General features: G+C 38.8%; 1 protein-coding gene across 1 annotated transcript in view; it reads right to left on the bottom strand.

Annotated features, from left to right (window-relative positions):
• adgrb2 (adhesion G protein-coupled receptor B2) overlaps positions 1–20,441 on the bottom strand; it is a 266,754-nt gene that overhangs the window by 129,117 nt on the left and 117,196 nt on the right. The window contains exons 3-6 of the mRNA XM_086279307.1: positions 17,829–17,909; positions 15,722–15,910; positions 7,349–7,510; positions 106–270 (exon numbers count right to left, since the gene is read on the bottom strand). Of these exons, the coding sequence (XP_086135433.1) occupies positions 106–270; positions 7,349–7,510; positions 15,722–15,910; positions 17,829–17,909 (597 nt within the window). The remainder of the gene's footprint in view (positions 1–105; positions 271–7,348; positions 7,511–15,721; positions 15,911–17,828; positions 17,910–20,441) is intronic.

Genomic DNA, 20,441 nt, shown 5'->3' with positions numbered 1-20,441 from the left:
TATGAATCAGAAAAACAACCATGTGGATGCCTTTAGATAATGCATGTTCTGTGTTTGCATAATGTCATCTGAGAGCATGTGACTGTGAATACTAATTTGTGTTACCGGAGCACGAAGGGTTGGTGCATTCTCTGCTCTCCTGATGGGGGCCTTTGCATTCAGCCCAGCCGTGCACCGATGGGCTACAGCGCCTCTGCCTCTGCTCGGTCCCTGTGTCACAAGTCACGCTGCATTTCGACCAAGGCCCCCAGTCTGACCACTGGCCCTCCACTGGAGCGGGAGACAGATCCGAGAAGATAAAGAGACACGGGAGCATGCACGAGGGTGAAGGGATGAAGATTTTTAAAGAGGGATCAGAAGTGAAAAAAAAAAAAGAGATGGAAAAAAAGACAATGATTGTCAGTGAAAAGGAAGGTACAGAGGAAGAGAGGGAGGAAAAAGACAAGGCAGATAAAGTGAGCACGCTGAATAGAATATACAATGAGTTAGGATGAACAGAAGCTATTTGGCTTCCCATAAATAGCAACAAACAAACACAGTGCACCTCCCATTTTAATGGACATTTTAAATATTTCAATCTGTTACAAAAAAACCAAAAAAAAGCTGAATGCAATTTCTTCCACTCTTTGTTTTAAAAGAGTTCACACAAAGTGCATTTGGTTGGATTTTCACACACAGTATTATTAAAAAGAGAATCCTATTGACTGGTGTTTGTGCGGAAACAGATAGAAATAATAATAATTCAAACACAATGAAGTACTGCCTGTCGGACAGCTTAACCGAAGCCTGACGACACGCATCGATGTAATCAAAGCCCCTGCTGTCCATTCTAATGGGTGCTAGAAAAGGAAGTGTTGCTTGGGAGTAATTGAGTTGTCAGATGAAATATTCAAATACAATAAAATGACATTAACCAAATCCCAAACAAGCAGATAAGATTTTTTTGGCACGACATCATCTTCAAAGAGAGCTATAGATTCAACTTTGAAGATCTGTGTTGCAGAAAAAAATAAATAAATAAAACACTTTTTTGATTAGAAATCTTTGTAATAAAACGAAAAAGAACTGACAGAGGACCCAATTACTAGCCTGTAGCCATGTTCCTTTAAGAGACACTTGTCAAAGCGCTACAATTTCAGAAACTTCAATCACAAAAGCAACTGCCAAAATCTTCTCTGACAATATGCTAGTTTTTAGCTGTTTAACAAAAGGTTGTGTTCAACTGTATTATTACTGCAGTTAAATTGTCCTAAACAGATAATATCTGGGCATTTGTTTTACCTGCAGCAGCAGCAGCAGCATGAAAGAGCCAATTTAACTAGGTTTTTATTGTTACACTGTCACATTAATTCTGTTTGGTTTACGCCGCATTTAATTGCATGGAATAGTCAATTGCTATTTTCTAAACAAATGCTTTACCACTTCTTTCACGCAAGCACACACAATCCTGAAAAATAATAATTGAAATGGAGTAATAAATCAATGCCTCCTTTTGTTGGCGTCAGTGTCACTTATGTAAAACAATAATGTGTTGCCTCCAGCTGGAATTATTGAAGGACCTGAGCTGTGCTTTTGCACAAATTTGAATTCTTAATGATGTGTAATGATTTAACTGCTGCCTGCTAAAACTGTCACATTAATTGGTTTTTGAGACAATTTTGGACACTAAAATAAACCGTTAAGGTTAAACTGACATTATCAGCTAAGAAATTAGATAAGGAGTGCGCACTATCAAACAAGGCGGTATCCAGGAGACAGACAGTCGCATTAGCATTCATACTCAGGTGGCGTTTCTGGCCACATAACTAAATCTAATATTTTCTTTTAGCTCTGTTTCACTCCCTACAGATTACATAAGGATACAGAATAAAACACGGTCCCAAGCAACCACATTTAGCCTTGGGAAAGTACACTGCATAGCTTTTTCAGAGCTCTTCTGACTAAACTGCACTCTAGTACCAATGCTTATTAGTATGTAGAAAATGATCTAAACAGAAAATGAAAAAGTAGCTTTAAAATATATCATATTTAATGACAGATTTAGTCAGCTCTAGTAAAACATTATACGTTATAGTTCAAGAGTTTGTTTGGTGAGCATTAGTTAACAGGGGCCGATAAACGATTCAAGAATAAGAAGGCTCCGAACTCAAGACGGTTAAACCAGTTTTTGTTTAAGAGAAAACTTAACAAAGACCTTTTTAAAATTCTATCTTTAGTCACTTTTTTACTAGTAGTGTGTCACAGTAGCATAAAATCTATAAAAAATTCCAAAGATAACATTTTTGCACCAGCAGGGCGATTCAGTCATTATATGAAAACATACACATCTCGGTATGGTGTAAGGAGCTTGGAAAGAAATGGAACACTTGGAACACCTTACGCTCTGCTTCAGCGTAAACTCCACTTTTTATAATTATTTGAACATTACAAGCTCTTGAGACTATGATGACTGGGATAATTGAGAACCTTAACAGACATATCTCGGTATGGTGCACAGCGTGTCCTTAAAAAAATGAGGTAACTAAACAAGTGGAGGATGAAATAAGAAGTGTCAAGAAGCTTTCAATGAGATACACTGAATTTCAGCAGAACTGGACTAAAAATCAGTGGTCTTATAGAATGAAGTTCCGTTTAGTTCATTGTCAATAAACTTAGGACGAGGGGAGAAATGGGAGCACTGATTATCTATAACCATGTTTAAAACACAGTGGCAACTCTGTCATGGTTTTTGGCTGCATTACAGTCAGTAATTTTGGGGGTCTTGTAAAAACAAAAAGCTGATTGAATTAGGAAAGCAGAAAAGTATGGTCAGATTTTGAACCACCATCAACTATTCCTGGATGCTACCTAAAGAAATTACAAGAACGCTTGGCTAACAGAGTTCAGACTCTACTGAATAATAAAGGTGGCCATGCAAAATACTGACTTTCAAGCTCATTATAATTTTATAAACTCTGTTTGTTCCATGTATTTTTGTACATGCTTCAATAAATTGCTCCACATATTTCTCATTCTCCTAACAAAATATAAAGAAATGTCTCACTGTATAAAGCTTCTATAATATCTGATAGGCAGAAAACATATTTTTAACTACTGCAGCGGACAAGTAGATATATCTATCTGTTGTGTATGGACTTCTTCTGTCTCTGTATTTACACGAATTACAATTCGAAGTGAGAACTCTTTGCTCGAAATGATATATTGAGTCACACATTCTACACTCCGGGGCATTAAGCAGCAGAGAAAGTGAAGTACAGTGCTGTAAATGTATTTGTCTGGCTATCCCAAGTGAGAAGGCATTGCCAGCTCTCCTTGGTAAAGTGGTCAATCACGCCAGGCGACACTTGTACTGTGTTCTAACGGGCGTGGGTCTGCATTGTGTCGTGGAGATGACATAAAGGAAATAAAGTGTGACCTAGAAAAGCATTGCAAATGTGATGTTTTTAGAAGTTGCTCTGATTAATGGAAGTGTTACCTTTCTAAAACAACATTTGAAAAAAGAAAATGACACAAACACCAACACATTTTCAGACCGTCCATGTCTTTCTGTCGAAGTGTTACTTCTTTGTAAGGATTGCTATCGTATATATATCTCAGCATTGTGTTAACACACAAAGCACAATCAGCTTATCGGCACTGATACTAAAAAAGCTGGATGGCAGCTCTCTGTTAAGAGGGAGCTCTTGCCAAAGAGAGAAACTATCCATTTGCCTGTAATTAAGACATAGCAATTAATCCCAGCATATGTTTGGCTATGAACTGAACTGTTAACGTTGTGAAAAAGAAAAGGAGGTGTCAAAGAACTTAAAGGCAATTTCCAGCCAGCTCTCTGCCTACACAGGTTTTTTTTTTAGTACTTGATGTTTGCTCAAAAAGGTCTGATATGACCAAATGAATTACTTCCATGAAAATGTCTGCTGACTTTAATAATACCCCGTTGATTGTCTTCATATGATGCAACAGCTGCCACATTTACATTTGCAGTTCTGCCCACATATGTATGCACTTGTTTGATATGTAAGCTTAGCTTAGCATGTGACTGCCTAAGTGACAACCCACTGTGAAGAGGTAAGAAATTGGTTTAATATACTGTAGCATAAACACAACAGGACATGCAACAGCACATAGCGTGAGGATTAAGTATATGGTTTGCAGTGAGATCAAATTATCGAGGGAAACACACAGCTATGCACCCACATGTGCACAGACATGCATGCATGCACGCACGCACGCACACACACACACACACACACACACACACACACACACACACACACACACACACACACACACACACACACAATCCATCAAAGCTCTATTCTGTATGCATGGTTGTTTGTGCCAAAAGGCCTATGCTGGTATTTATGATTTCAAAGGACCATTGACTTTGAACTCCCAAAAGCAGGCTGAATCTGTTGTGATAGATTCTCACATTCACATACACAAAGATTTCCTTAAGGCCTCGCAGGAAGACACCCTTTCTCCCAAACCCTCTCTTTCCATCACTGTTCCCAAAACAGCTTGGCAAAACATCCTGGAGGCCATACTTTAGATTACGATGTCTCCCTGTTCCTTCTTTTTAACTTTGCAGCCTCTTTGTCTGGCAAGGGGGACAGTTTGTTTTATTTAAATATTAACCTTGCAAAACCTCTGCTTTTGAAAATAAAGAGGGAAAAAAACAAGTAAATATCCAAAAATATTGTTTAGGATGCAGGAAAAGGTTCTGGCTCCAGCATCACTCACATAAATGTAAAGGCATATGGATTCAAAGTCCAGGGGAAAGTTCTATATTGTTCTTATATATAAAGTTCTTATATAGTTCTATATTGTGTATTGTGTATTTTGTTGTACAGTTATTTTATTTTCAACTTTAATTTATATATTTTATCTTATTCTTCCCAGTTAAATTTACCCTTCATTCTAATTTGTGTTGTACAGTTATTTCATTTTTAACCTTAATTTATATTTTATTCCTTCCTAGTTAAATTTACCCTTTTTAATTTTTCATATTTATTTCCTATCTTATTCATAGCCTTTTCCTTTTTTGTTTTCTTTAGGTCACGAGCAGTTGTCCAAGCATTTCACTACATATCGTACTGTGTATGACTGTGTACGTGACAAATAAAATTTGAATTTGAATTTGAATTTGAAAGTGATATAGAATTCTTTGCCTTAGCAGTCTTAAATAAAAAGCACTTACACTGTGATAATTGGTCAGGCTGTGAGTGATTACACACTAAGCAAACACACTCTCACTTGGACTGAAATTAATTCAGGAAGAAAAAGGTTATTATTCAGAAAGCTGACAGCATTTTTGTTATAAACTGTCTTATGTTTTAATGTCTGTGTATCCATTAATTCCTTTACTCCAACACAGAATCCATTTAAAGTCTGAAACAAAAAGCCAGAGCAAATTTAATCGCTGAAATTAATATTCCTTTTTAATGTCTGTGTTTCCAAAGTGTTTTTTCCCCTAAAGGGGACACTTGGAATAGAAAATTAAAACTGCACAGAGACAATATGCATAACCAAAGTTTACCTACAGCCTATTTTTACATATTTACGTCTCAGTTGACAAAGGTACTGGCAAAGGTACAGCCTGTAGTGTGACAAGCTACAGAAATTATTGCTCCTATCTTGTCCCACCGTTTTTTTCAGAGTGTGCTGCAATAGGGCTTCAGTTGCTGGAGAATCCGGCTTCACTCCACTGGCAACCCGATGAAGATGTTTCTACTGGACAGTCTGTGCCAGATTATCCTTAACAGCCCTATTAGCTGGGGCCGAAATGCTGTCTTAACTGTTTTTGACAAAGTGTAGTTTTAATAGATAGTTTTAGAGACAATTATAGAAGAGTTACACGGTCGGGTTGTTCGACGATCTAAACTTAGTCAGCCGTGGAAGAAGCACACCGGTCCAACACAGACTTCTAGTCTACGGTTCTATAAGTGAAAGTTTGAAAGGAAATGTGGACTTAATTCCCATGGATAACCACAGGCGTAAACAGAACTGAAATCTCTACTGAGGGGAAACTGTGAAAATGTATTTTAGCAATGTGCAAATCATTCAGTATGTTAATTGACAATCAAATTAATCCACCAAAATATCAATCCAACCGCCCCCAGTCGACTTTAATACAACTGTACATTCAAAACAAAACTGAATACAATTCACTTTGTGACAGCATTACACGTAAATTCAATTACAAACAGAATTTCTATGAAAAAGTGTTGGTTAAAGCAAGACTAATACTCACAGTCACTGTGATGCTCAGAGGAGCAAAACATGATGGTCAGCACGCTAGCATGCAAACAAAGACATTTTGAGACCTTTTAAATTGTTTACCATGTTAGGCCTCATTTGCACAAGCCTAGAGACCCACTGGCACTGCCCTCCTAGTAATGTCTAGTTCTAGGAAAAATCCCCAACTAGCTGACAAGTGATTGCTGGTGGTTGCTAGCTGTTGGCACGTGACAGCTTGTTACAAGTAAGAGTACTGCATCATAAACCTCTTTGTGATGCTTTGTTAACTTGCAGATTGCAGCAGTCACCCATAGTTTTCAGACAAGTTGGCATGTTTGATAGAAACTACTAGCAATTGCATCAACCTGTTGGCAACCAAAGCAACCACCAAGGAAGCATTTGGTGCAGCAACCTAAAGCAACCACTTGACAACTGGTCATGAAATATTCACTGATGGTTGCCAAATGGTTACATACTAATCTCTAGACCTGTGGGACAGGGGCGTTAGTTTAGCAACTGATGCTGAGAGAAGCGTATTAACTTTCAGAACTTCATCACAAAGTACTCTCTGCCTTCTGAAAAACTGTGAGTTGTGTAAATGCGGGTGACATAAATTTCTGCACCAAATTTCAGGATATTCCATTTAAGATTTGTAAAGATGTTTTATTCAAGACCACAACTGTCACTCGAGGCTTGGTGGAATTCCAGAGAAAAAAAAACAATCACCAAAGTCAAGGACACAAAATGCCAGAAAGATCCATTCAGTATTTTGAGTAGCTGAGATACTTTACTTTGAATCAAAGTGGTCAACTAATACAAACACATTGCCTCCACAAATCCACAGTGCTATCACAGTTGAACAGTTTGTTCCCATTCAGAAGCTTTGATGATGTCAAAGCAGACTTTGGCTTGATTTAATCGAAGAGAGACATTTGGTCAGTTAGACGAACATGAACTATGCAGGCAAGTGGATGGAAATTCAGGAGCTATGACAGTGATGTGGTAATGTTCTACTTTTGCAACTTTGAAGAGGCAAAAAATGTCAAGTTTAATACAGCAAGAGAGAGAGAGAGTCTTGGTGTATCATGTTAATGGGGATGGTACTAACCAGGACACACTGCTATGTTGCAGAGTTTGGTCTGAACCTCAGGCCGTCCACAAGCTACAGCCCCGCTGCCGTCCATGCACTTCCTGGTTCGTGTCCTGGAGCCCCGCCCACAGGTCACAGAGCACAGACTCCATGACGACCATTCCTCCCACAGCCCATGCACTGCGAACACCCACAAACATGACGCACAAAAAGACACGACATGGGGATGAGGGTTGAGAGAGGAAAGGAAGGAGAAGGAGTGGAGCATCCCATTGCAGGCAGGAGGGTTTGAGAATGAGAAAAACGAGAGATTAAATGATGAGCACATTCCTTTAAAACGAGAAGAAGAAAAAACACAAAGGAGGTGACCTTATGACCTCCAGGAAACCCACCCAATTACAAAGGAAAAGACAGACTGAGTATGAAACAGCACTTACATGTTACTAATATGAACAAATGAAAGTTAGGAATGGACACTGGTATTTGAAGTCATGCAGCTCGAATCAAGACAAGGAAATAAATGGTGTATGCTTTTTCCTAAAGGTTTAGTCACCCAAGCATTAAAAAGCTTTTCTTTTATCCCCATTTTTCCTTCCTCATGTTTTCTCTTTATTGCACTCCATCGCGCGTTTTAACAAAATAAATAAAGACAGAATAAAGAAACAGTGAAGTTGGACCAAAGTCCTAGAACCTGCCATGTCAGAGAAAAGACACACACTTTCACACATACACATTCACAAAATTTAATTACTAAAACCATTTCGAGATGTCTCACCTAAAACTAGAGGGAATAATAATGGAATGATGGATATTATGGGGAAAAAAAAGAATACACAGAAAGTGAAGGCTCCAAAGAAGGAAAAGATCAATTTCAGGCCTGATTAAAAGGAAGAGAATAAGAACAGGTGAACATGAAAAACGTGGGAGATGATAAGAAAAATTGAAAGAACACGCAAAGACGATTGGAGACTCACAAAGTTTGGGTGAATACGAAGTAGGAAATGAGTCCAAGAAAATGGGGTTATTTTGAAATGTTCAGTGAGAGGAGATTAAACTGTGTTGAAAGAGCCAGAAGAAAGAGAGAGGAACCGATGCTGGAGAGAGATGGAAAGCAGGAGATGAGGAGGGGAGGGACAGAGAAGGGAGGATGAGAAAGTTGGAGACAGCAGGATGAAGATTGCTGGTCCTGTGTTGAGCAAAGCTAAATAAATCATGCCGATAAATAATTAAGCCTCGTCTGTGAACGATGGCTTAGAGGAAGAGTAGAAGGCTGAGAGAGAGGGAGGGAGAAGATGGTGGTATTAAAAAGTATGAGAGATATGGAAAGCTGTTAATAGTTCTTAAATTTAGAAGAAAAAAACCATGGTGTTACTATGTCTTTAAGCTGCCCTATAAAATACATATACGATACATGAGCGGGAAAGAGCATTGGTAAGCATTTGTGCTTCTCTTGCTGCAAATTTAATGACATGTTCTTTTTAAAGTAAGCTCATTAGTGGTCCTTGTTGACAAGTTGCATGACTGGGTTCTGGTAAATATTACTTCTCTTGGATGTTGGAGCTTCGATGTAATGAATGATGTATGTGCACAGCTGACATTGAAAGTCTGCTTTGCAATTTATCTTTGAAAGTTTATTTATGCTCACCAAATATCAGAGTTTAAAGGGAGTACCCATGAGCAGGATTTGTGACATTACAAGTAGTTACAAGCACTACAAGCCAATCCTGGTCCAAGAGGCAACTTACACAAGTGTGATGAAGAAACTTGATGCCTGAAAATTACACACACAGTCATTCCGGTATTTTAGCTATGTAGCTATGAAACTCTTATCTAATGGGCTGGTATACAAATAAAAAACAAAACAAAAAAGCACAAACAGTTATTTGAACTGAGTACTTCTGTACAGCTTTAAAAACACCTGAGAATGATCTTCACACTCATCAGAGGCATTTAGTAAATTGTGAAGCTAAATACATCAAATAGTCTAATGTAAACATTAACCTAATGTCAATGTATTCAATTGTTAGCAGTAGGGATGTCCATGACTAGTCCACTAGACTTAATCATTGCTATTGTCACTAGTCGGTACCTAACATAGCAGTCATTTAATTTAATGTTTTAAATTTAAATTGATGCCCAATGTACGTAAATTATTATGCCCTAAATGTTATGTAGCCATCTGGCACCAGATGAAGCATCATTGCTGAGGAACCCCATAAATCTGCTAATCTCAGCCTGATCTTTGTTGTTGACACTATCATTTTTCTTTAAAGACGAAAGAACAAGACTGCAGATAAAAGCGGTGGAAATTAGCTTTCTCCGAGGGGTGGATGGGCTTTCCTTTAGCAATGAGGAGAGAAGTTCACTCATTCAAGAGGGGCTCAGAGTTGAGCTGCTGCTTTTCCACATCGAAGAGAGCCAGCTCAGGTGGGTGCCTCTTGGGTAAGGTGTTCTAAACTGGCATGTCCTACCGGGAGGAGGACACGGGGTAGACCTGCTGGAGAGATTACATCTAATTCCTCTGTGTTTCCCCCAAGTAGCCTGAGGAGGTGGCAAAAGGGACATCTGGGCTTCGTTGCCTAGGCTGCTACTCCCACGGCCCAAATTCGGATAAGCAGAATAAAATGGATAATTTATGGTTTTGTTATTTTAGATTTTAAGTCTCACTAAAGTGGTTGTGGTAAATTTTGGACCAGCAGTCATTCATTCATAATGCACAGCACAATGCACCGCACTTTCCAGTCACAGTTTATTAGTATATGAACTAATACATGAACATCTTTAACATGTTTCGTTTCTGATGAGGCTTTGGTGAACCAACTGAAGGACCAGATGTATCTTTTAAGTCCTGTGTCAAAACTTTCCTTGATTTTTTTTTCTTAACGACATAACTTTCATATACTGTTCATCTGATGCAAATACTATTTCTGTTTGATTGTTTTGTTTTTTGTTTGTTTGGGGCTACACTGCACACCATGGCAACCTATGTCAGATTTACAGGTATACAAATTATGCCTGTCACACTTTGTTACCCGCTACCTGTTGCAAATATTTATTCCAATTTCTTTATCTATGAAACAAGCAAAAGGCAACAAATTGCCTAAAGGTACGATTGTCATGTGCAATTGGGCTGTTGATGTGTAGACACAACACTGATTCATCCTTCGAGTTAGTAGATGCCTTTTTTGTGTTTAAGTGATCCATGGGTCAGTGTTAAGTTGCATAACAAACAACATTCATCTGAAAATGCTCAGGTACAAGTAATTCACCAAAAATGAATAAAAAACCAAGTAATGGCCAAAAAAAAACTTTGAAAGACATTCAGACATCCTACTGCTCAAGAGCCATTTGAAAACATTATTGGAAATTCTGGCTCCTTAGAAGCGAAATATAAAGAAATGATGAGTGGGTTTTGCACAGTATTTGGAACTGGATGTGTTTGGACTGAATATTATTGGGACTTCTGAGCCATTCCCAGTATTATTTATTTTCCTCTGAAATACATTTTCGATTTTTTGGAGTCGAAAGTGAATTTTGTGATTAATTTGCAATTTGTAGTCACTGATTTCAAAGGTAAAGTATGGCATGGGATCTATTTCTGTATCAATAATCATGCAACCCCTTACTATCAAAACATTGAATGGAATATATTTTGCTAATATGAGTAACATCTAACCAGCATTTAATATATTTTTAGACTGCAGAACATAATACAATGCTCTGTGCTGTTACTTGCTATCTTCATCTACAACAACATGGGATTGCTTGTTAAACATGATTTATTCATTAGAATTGAATCTCCAGCTGTCAAATTCAGTACAAGTGTATCTGAAGTCTGACCATGCAACACCAATCAACTGGCCCCTAAAAACAAGCTTCAATCAGCTTTGGGACAAAAATACAATAAAAGAAAAAAAGTAATTTGGAAATGAGGACAACAACAACAACAAAAAACCATGATGAAATATCCTCACAAACTGGCTGATGAAAGTATTAAACACCTGACCAATTATATTTTGAGGTATTTTGAATCATAAGCCAAATTGCTGAAATACATAACATCTTTTAGTTTAACTAAGGGCTTTAAAGGGGACCTTTTTGCTATGTTGCAGTCACAGAGGGAAGTGCAAAGGAACATATTTGCAGCAGCTGAAATAAAGCTGAAATAAAAGGTATGAAATAATACACTGATCTGAGATCAAACAACAGTGTGTCATGTCTGTTTGCCTCATAACATCTGGCAAAAAAAAATCATGAACTGCGTGAGCTCCATTTTGGGAGCTAAAAAAAAGACTGGAAATAAAGCAACAGACTTGCTCATGCTGCCCCACATTTCTGATGCAAATGCAAGCAAGCTTGCACATGCATGGTTATGCACAAGTACACAATCACACAAGAAACCATAATGAGCTTATGGGTAATAAAGATGCATGTTTTCTAAAGATGTCCTTAAACTCTTTCCAGTTTACACATACAGTGCTGTGTGCTGTATTGAGATATCAACTTTTAATTTTCCCATTTCTATTTTTGCAATGCATATGGTGTAATTAGACATATGCATCACATAATGTCCTTATGGATTACCATAATTACCAGCAATCTCATCTATTGTCAGAGGACCGCATGGATGCATTATTTAAACATATGTATGAATGTGCGCACATGTGTGAAGTTTGTGCTGTAAGCCTGATATGAGACCATGACTACACCCCGTTAAGTTTCTTGCTTGAATGATTACTGGAAGCAGTGTTGCTGCATTTGACAGCGCACTGACCCGGACATACTTTATTCACAATGCGCTGTTGTTCCACTTCATGTTTTAAATGTCAGTGAATCTATGGTAAATGAGCAATAGCTAAACAGAACACGAGTAGGGAGTACTACTTCACTTTGCATGCTTTGGGGCACGAAATCCTTATACTTCATTGCATATTCCACAAAAAGAAACAAAAAAGAAAATGTAATTTGTGATGCCAATTACCAACTAGTTTGCTTTGTCATGAGCAAGACCATTATTTAAAATTGATTATCTGTATCACCTTAATTTAGGGGTTTTACCCAAAATTAAGCCAAAAATAAAAAAAGTCAATTTTCACTCCATTTGCTTTCTGTCCGAGCTATTTTTCTTTGATGTTCCCTAACTTTTGCAGTCACACACATACACACACATACTGCACAGCCTTCCACAGTTGCAGATAGATATATGCCCAGAGACATATCCACCCACACTGATACAACACCCACACCCAAACACAAATTAATGGTAAAAGAAAGAAAGACAGAAATCTGGCAAACTCATCTACCAACTGAAGTCTACACGTTGCACTCCATTTCAAGCCACTCTGGGAAAAACCAAGTGCGCATGTTTTCACTTATGTTTGTGTGTCTTGCATATTTGCACAAGCAAGTCAATGTATATGGAACTGAATAGATGACATACATAAATACATTACATATTTTGGCACAACTGGCTGTTGTTTTCTGTGCAGTAGGTCTGGAAGGGAAAATTCATGCTTTTTTTTTTAAAAGGAAACCAACTAAAAAAAGCAAAGCAAACTAACTTGTTTAGGAGAAAAGTAGGAAGTCACACTTTAATTCCACTTGACTATATCCTTGATTTGTGTGTTTGCATGTGTGTGCCTGCCATAAGCCATAAACATCAGCTTGAATCCAAAAGTAAATAGATTACCAAATCAAGCGAGAGTGTAGATTTTACGCCACAAAAGAAGAGAAGGAAAGTTAAAAAAAAAAAAAAAACACCCACCCACACACACACACACACACACACACACACACACACACACACACACACACACATATAATTTTTTAAGTCAATCACACAAAGTTTATTAAAGACTTTTATGTCTTTTTGCTACCATCCCCACATTCCCCATCTATTTTAAATTGGTGTGATCCCGTTCAGGCGATCCCTGGAGTGCCCCTAAACCCCTCCAGAACCACGTCAGAAAACATCAGAGGAGCGGCGGAAAATGAAATAATAAACGGAACATAACACAGCAACCAATATCCCATCAAAGGAGCTGCTGAGGATATTAATATCGACGCTGAATGGAAAATGAGGCACTTAGACATACAAATCGGGCTGGTAAATTTGCATAAAAACAAGATTAGCATATGCACTGACAGGGAGGAAAAATGTTCCTCTGGCTTTTTTCTTTTTGGAATTGGTGGAACTAGTGGGGGTCTGGGATGCATCAGTAAACACCGAGTCTTTACTCACATGTAGTATATTCTGTGCCACATACTTTACAGAGGAGTCACTGATAAAGCTCTCACGAACATGCATACAAAAAGCTAAAAGAACTGAACTTAAAACAAAAAACAAACTTAAGTAAGGCCAAAATGTACTTTACTTTATGTGGTCAACTTTGGGTAAAAGGCTAGAATCTGTTATTATCAACTACGGCTAGGTTCATTTAGCTACCTTCACTGTATACGTAAAAGCGATGCTAATATGAGCTAGCAGTAAACTGAAGTGTACTGACCAGAAAACATGAATAGTGTCCCTTACTATTACTGTATGTAGGTGGTAAGTCGTATTTAAGTTTTAATTTTTAAAAAATGGTAACTTCAAATATTATAGTTTTTTATTAAATAAAAAAAATGTCAGACAGTATCAAATCCCGTTTCCTGGGATAGTACACTTGTTGTGCATGGGCCTAAACAAAACCCCCCCTCCAGAACACCATCCCAGACGGCCTTAAGCATGGAACTAAATCTATATAAAAAGGAAAGAAAGAAAGAAAGAAAGAAAGAAAGAAACTGGCTACAGTGGAGAGAGGATGCCCGACACAGTAAAGGAGGGTGTGCTGACTGTACTTTTGTTAGAGTCAGCAGTTCGATCTCAGTATCGATAGTATCATTATCAACACTGGTATGGGTATAGGATAAATACTAGAATGACAGTACTTCGTAAGCGCAGTATGAAGTCTAGTGAATTGTGTTCAATAAAAAAGATATTTAGTTGGTAAGGGATCAACACCAAAATTTGCAGTATGGCACAACACTTTTCACTCAGCATTAGCAGTGGATTAGGGGAGGGGCCGTCAAGAGGGGCCATCGAGAGAGATACAGGTCATACAGGGTTTCACCTCTGTTCTAATCAGGCAAATCAAACCAATGCAGGACAGGCAGAAATTCATAATTCCATCTAGTCAACATTAAAGCCTGGCAATCAAAGCAAAACAGAATTGGCATTGTTCAGCAGCAGCTGTGTACACTTATTCTTTCAGTGACTTCATCCAGCTTGATTGAGCAGTTTTGTGTTGCTAAAAAAAAGGGAAAAAAAGAAGAAAAAACCTCAAAGTCTTCATTTCGTTGCTGCAGTTTTGCAGAAAGCAGATAGAGCCGACTGCACCCACCCACTCTTGTAGTACGCATATGAAAATGTAATTTCAGTGGTATTTTGGAGGTGTCACTGCAAATTATGAGACCAATTTCAATGAAAGTAAAGAAAAAACAAACAAAAGAGAAAGAAATCCTCGCTTGTACTTCAGCTTTTGAACATTTTCCTTGCTTGCCACTGAAATGTGAGCACAGATTATTTTGCACAGAATGAGTTCAACATTTGCTTCGACAGGCTTAGTTTCCTCTGCAAAATTAAAACATTTTCAAAAGTTTGCCTGCTCATTATGCTCTGAAAGATCAACTTGGTGATACATATAGACAAGAAAAAGGGAAAGGAAAGAAATGAAGAGTGGAAGAGCAGAGGAGAGCTAAAGATAGAGAGCCCAGGAAGTATTAACTTCAGTGATGTGGCAGGTCTAATAGATTGGGTGACATCAAACTCAAGGCTGTCAGTCTGTCTCGCTTTCTCAAACACACACACACACACACACACAGAAACTCCTTTTCTCTTTCTCCCTCTTCCAGCTTTGCCTGCATTGTGAACTGAAATGACACAGTGGCGTTCTCCTTCCGCGGTTACATGTGTTTTGGCCTTGTGTGTGTCCGTGTTGTGAGTATACTGCCTACCTTCCTCACACTGTCATTATTTTCTTCTGTTTTCTTAACACTTTTGTGAAAGGAAAAGAAGGAAGAAAAATAGAAACAAACCGCTACATGGTTGAGTGAGGTTGGGTTAAAGCTACATTTTTTGCTGTACCAAACAAAGGCGGTGGGTGTATGCGGCACTGAAGAGACAGGACACCAACCAGTTTTTTTTACTAGCATTTGTACAAAAAAAAGACTCAAAATAGATAAAAAGTCATAGTGTGAAGTCCATGTCGTGTTTATCTACTGTGTAAAGCTGAGCATCAGACAAATGGCACTCAGAGAAAGAATTAACCCACCGCATTCTCGCTGTGAGCAAAAATAAAACAGTCAGGAGAAGTGAATGAGGCGCTGGTCAAAGGCAGCCGGTTAACGCACCTGAGCCTGTGATTCCGGGTTCACCTGGGCAAGAGGCCGTGTTGTTGCACATGCGTGTTTCCCGCAGGGCACCGCTGCACAGTGTCCCATAGGGAGAAGAAACACACGATCGGGTCCTCACTTGCCAGCCCTGCCCACATGTCAGAGAACACACACTCCACTGCGACCATTCCTCCGCTGCTGGATCACCTAAGGAGCAAGATGGACATGAACATGGAGAGGATAGTTATATACGCACAGTGTTTTTAATGATCCTGAGAGTCAGATGCGCGGCTAAGGTTGAATAACAAGAGAAATCATTCTTTCCTTTTATCACTTGTTCAAATAAAACACATTTGTAACAAGACTGCACTTTATTATCTCACAGCTTAATTTGGTGCCTTCACACGGATGTACTGCTGAAGTCTCCAAATGCATTTTTATAGAGGCAGTATGAAATTTTCAGCCAATTTCCAAGTGGTCTTGGTAACCCCACGCCACCCCACTTTCTACAAAAAAAACCCTGCCTGCTCTGTAGGAGTGTCATGATTCTGGTGTCTCCTCAGGTTAAACAGAAAAGAGACGAGGAAGAGGTAGAAGATGATCTCAGCTCTGCAGCTCAAAGTTTATACTGCTATGTAAAAGTGGCTCGTAATGCAAAAAGCCAACAAAAAAAGGAAAAGAAAAATGATTTCCATAAAGGGTAATTACAATAAATTCCTCGCTTTATAACGGAGTCCTAAAATGTCCCAACAAATGGAGCAGACAGAAACTATTACTGGAGATGTGTGACAATTTTCAAGTATATTTTCGCTTCCAGTTTTCACAGAAGCACCGCCAGCATTAAAAGATGTTTGCTTTATTGATTGCTGTTTAGCGGCTCTCGGATTCCTCTGCTCTTCTGTTTACCGTAAAAAAATGAAAAAAACAAACAAAAAAACCCATCAAAATCTGCTTTTGGAAAGCAGTGACACCGGTGCAACATCACAACAAAAAAAGACAAACAAAATTGTAACCTATGCAATTAACAAGGAGTAAAAAAAGAAACTTTTGGGAATGTGTGACAGGTGATGAAAGTGACACGATGTAGCTTTTTTTCTTTACTTATTCACACTAAGAGTGTTATTGTAAATAAATCTTGACGTGATATTAATGAAGATGATGATCATGCTCCAGGAAAGTTTTTTTTAAAGGTGATTCAATTAATTAATGGAATTATGATAACACGTATGATCTCACCGCTAAAGGCCTTTAAGTCTCAAAGCAATTCTGTGTGTGTGTGTTTGTGTGTGTACATATTCGACTCTGTGTTGTAAGCACCCATATGAGATTAGGTGTTTAGACTTGATGGAGTCTAATTTGGAGTTCTCCAGGCAGCTGTGGAGAGGGTCCCATTGTTCCACTGAGCTACGCCCTTGAAAGTGAAAACGAGGAGCCAAGTCCCTCCACTTCTCTCTTTGTAAATTGTTTATGAGCGCCGTGTCCTTTGATGGAGGCGTCATCACATGGCAAAGAAGGAAATCAAATTAATTGCATGTCCGTTAATCGCATTACATCTTCATTAACATGCTGTGAGTCAGGGCTTAAGCTCATCACAGATGCCTAGAGGACTAGAAGAATGGGGGAAGAAGCAAGGAAGGGGAGGGGTAGACAGGGTAGGATGAGGACAAGATAGACCCAGGGGTTTCCCTCCTATTAAGGGACTTCCTCCTCTACGCCATATATATGAATATGGAAATGCATGTGCATGCAACATGGAATATCTTGTATGTTTAAGGCCGATTCGTATTATATTATATATACATACATGCATGTGACATTCTCATGGTTAATAGATCAGTCTTTGAATAATTTACTCTTTTTTTTCCCCAGTCCTTTCCATTTTTTCCAAGTTTCACACGCCGACTCAAAAATTTCACACTTTCACAAACTCACACAAGTGAATGATTAAAGGTGGCAGCTGCCCTAGGTTTGCTCACCGAAAAGGAAAAGGTACACCTTACATAATTATTCATAAAACTGTTTTATAGAAAACTGAGGATTTTCAGTGGGACATACAGCCTGTAAAGGTCAGGTTGTCTTCTTTCGTTCCAGGCTCTGGGCACCATTGCACACTCATAATACTCACCTGTTTGTGCCTGAAACACACCTGGCTGGTCAGCTGATCGTGGTCTTTGGGTCTTCACCTTCAGGTCGTCATCATACGGGTCTGAAAAAAATAACAGACATTTTTTTTTTCATTTTAATCTTAACTTCCTTTTGATTACATGGTACCGCTCAAAATATATGAGGGCTCCATGGGTTGCATGGGCAAATCAAACCTGAATTTAAAAGCTGTCGTAAATAAGCGCTCATCACCATCCACATTTCACTTTTATGTTCAGGAAAAGTAAAAAAAAAAATACAGGAAAGCTCAAGTACATCCAAAACACGACTCTGGCAAAATAAAAGTACAAACGCCTACATTTCCTTGGCTTAGTCCTTGTAGCAGGAAATTTAAAGAACATGACGAGACGTTTTAGCACACGCAGCGCGGTAACAGATAACAGACTGTCAAATCTAGTGTATAATCTCAGAAAATCAGGAGGAAGCAAATTTGAACTGGCTCATTAGAGGGGAACATTAGGAGGGGAAAACATGAAAAAAAGAAGACGTATATCTTCTTTTGAACGCATGCTGATGGTTCAGCGCAGCAAACCAAGTAAATAAAAGTTCTGGCTTGGAGATGAGACTCCACACACACATATAAAATGCACCAGCGGGACTTGATCTATCAAATATGTGAACATCTCACATAAGCGGTGAGCATTTCTGGAAATGGCATTAAGTCGGTCTCTGAGAGTTAGTGAAATCACACAACATATCTAAGTCAGTTTCATCTCAGCTGGTAGAAACGTGGAGGCATGCGTACAGGCCGTTCTGTCTGGTTCAAATGGATTTGTAGGCTTAGTTTCACCAATGCAAGTCTTAATCAACTCCCTCGGCGGGGGGAAACAATCTTTTCTTTCACAGATCTTTTTTTTTCTCCATCTGGATTCTTCTTACCCAATGGGATCTTTTTTGCAGCAGCTGCATTTATGGAAAAGGAGCTGACACACGTGGCGTATCTAAGGTACATTATCTGCACGGAATGTGATTGTGTGTCTGCGTATTCGATTACAGAGAGCAAAAGTGAAATTTCCTCGCGTTAGCCTCCATCAAGCAGTTGACCCAAGGAAAAACAGAGACGTTGCATATCCTCCCTATCCGGCACACACGCACACACTCACACATGCAAGTGTGAATGCCTGGGAAGTGTGTTGAGGCTCTGCCATGATTGCACAAACGCCCATTGCTACCAGCCCTTTAATTTGGCCTTTTAGAGAATCAACTCTTTGGTGGGGGGGAAAAACTCTTTACCCGTTTGCTCGTTTTCTGCATTGTTCTCAACGTGATCATTTAACAAAAGACCTTTTTTTTTAAATCAATGGAAAAAAAGTAATAATCCTGTTTACGTGCTGTCTGCGCTGTTGCAGGTTACAGCCGTGGGTAAAATAAATAACTGTTGTGCACATGTGTGGTCTGTTTGTTTACTTTTAAAAGAAACTAAAATGAGCAAATGGTGCACCGGGAAAGTATTTAATAAGACAATTAACAGATTTCATTTTCATCTAATTGAATCATTTCTTTAAAAACAAATCACATGTTAGCATTGCATCAGATTAGACAATCAAGCACAGAACGGAGATGCACATGCCAGCATGCCCAGGGATTTGAAGGAGTTTTCATTACGCAATCTTTCTCGGGTCAGCTCGTGGTACGGACGCCCACTTACTTAGCTGCAGGTTTTACAGTCATATTTTACACGGAAAATGTGAGACCTTGAGCGAGCGTATCGTGCTCCCAGAAATTTATGGCTTGCTTTGCCACAGTCCTGGGCTTTATTGACTGTACTCATCATTGACGCTACACTAAGATTAGTCATCCTCCTAAACAAGCAGCATTCATTAGCTGAAATATGGCGTCAAAAGGTAGCTTTTTCACTGCTCTTTTAGTTTTACTCTCAAGCTCAAGCTTGACTCATTGTTAGATTCCTTGAAACTGCAGCCTGGGAGACAAAAGATTCAGCAAGGGTTGAAGAAAATGTCTACACTACCTGACACCGTTGTTGGTAAGAAAGCACCCGTGGTTTCCGTATTATTTGCATCCAATTCAATTCAGTTTTGTTTACATAGTGACAAATGACAAAAACAGTCACCTCGTGGTGCTTTATATTGTAAGGTAAAGACTCTACAACATTAATTGGCCAAGTTAAACAAAGTGTGTTAAGAAGGTGTGTTTGTTAAGGCCACCCATCCCTATATGTTCTCATCCCACATTCATCAGTGACTTTAGGGTAGAAAATCTGAGTGAAGCTGAATGATCTATGATATTCTATAACAGGAAACAATCAAGTCATCTGCCTCGATGCATACCACTTTAACTGGACAGTCTAGATTTTTTTTAATTGAACTTTAAGTATTTCAGAAAGTATGTAGAGTTAGTTTGAGCCCAATCCTGGTCCAGAGCAAATTAAGCCCAGTAAGTGCTCGAGGTCAGTGAAGCAGGACAGAAGAGTAAGGTCTCAAAATCTTTATCACCTTACTTGAGTGTATAGTTCTTTACAGAGACTGTACACTCAAGTTTGCTTCCCTCAATGCACAGATTTGTCTTCCTTTAGTTTGTCCACTTGTCTCTTTGGACATAGGTAGGGAAGTAAAAT

This window comes from Aulonocara sp. 'chitande type north' Nkhata Bay, linkage group LG22, assembly GCF_057382095.1.
Source record: "Aulonocara sp. 'chitande type north' Nkhata Bay isolate Kocher_YH1m ecotype deep benthic linkage group LG22, A_spYH_male_GT1.1, whole genome shotgun sequence".
NCBI lineage: Eukaryota > Metazoa > Chordata > Actinopteri > Cichliformes > Cichlidae > Aulonocara > Aulonocara sp. 'chitande type north' Nkhata Bay.
This window is presented reverse-complemented; position numbering and strand designations above follow the sequence as displayed.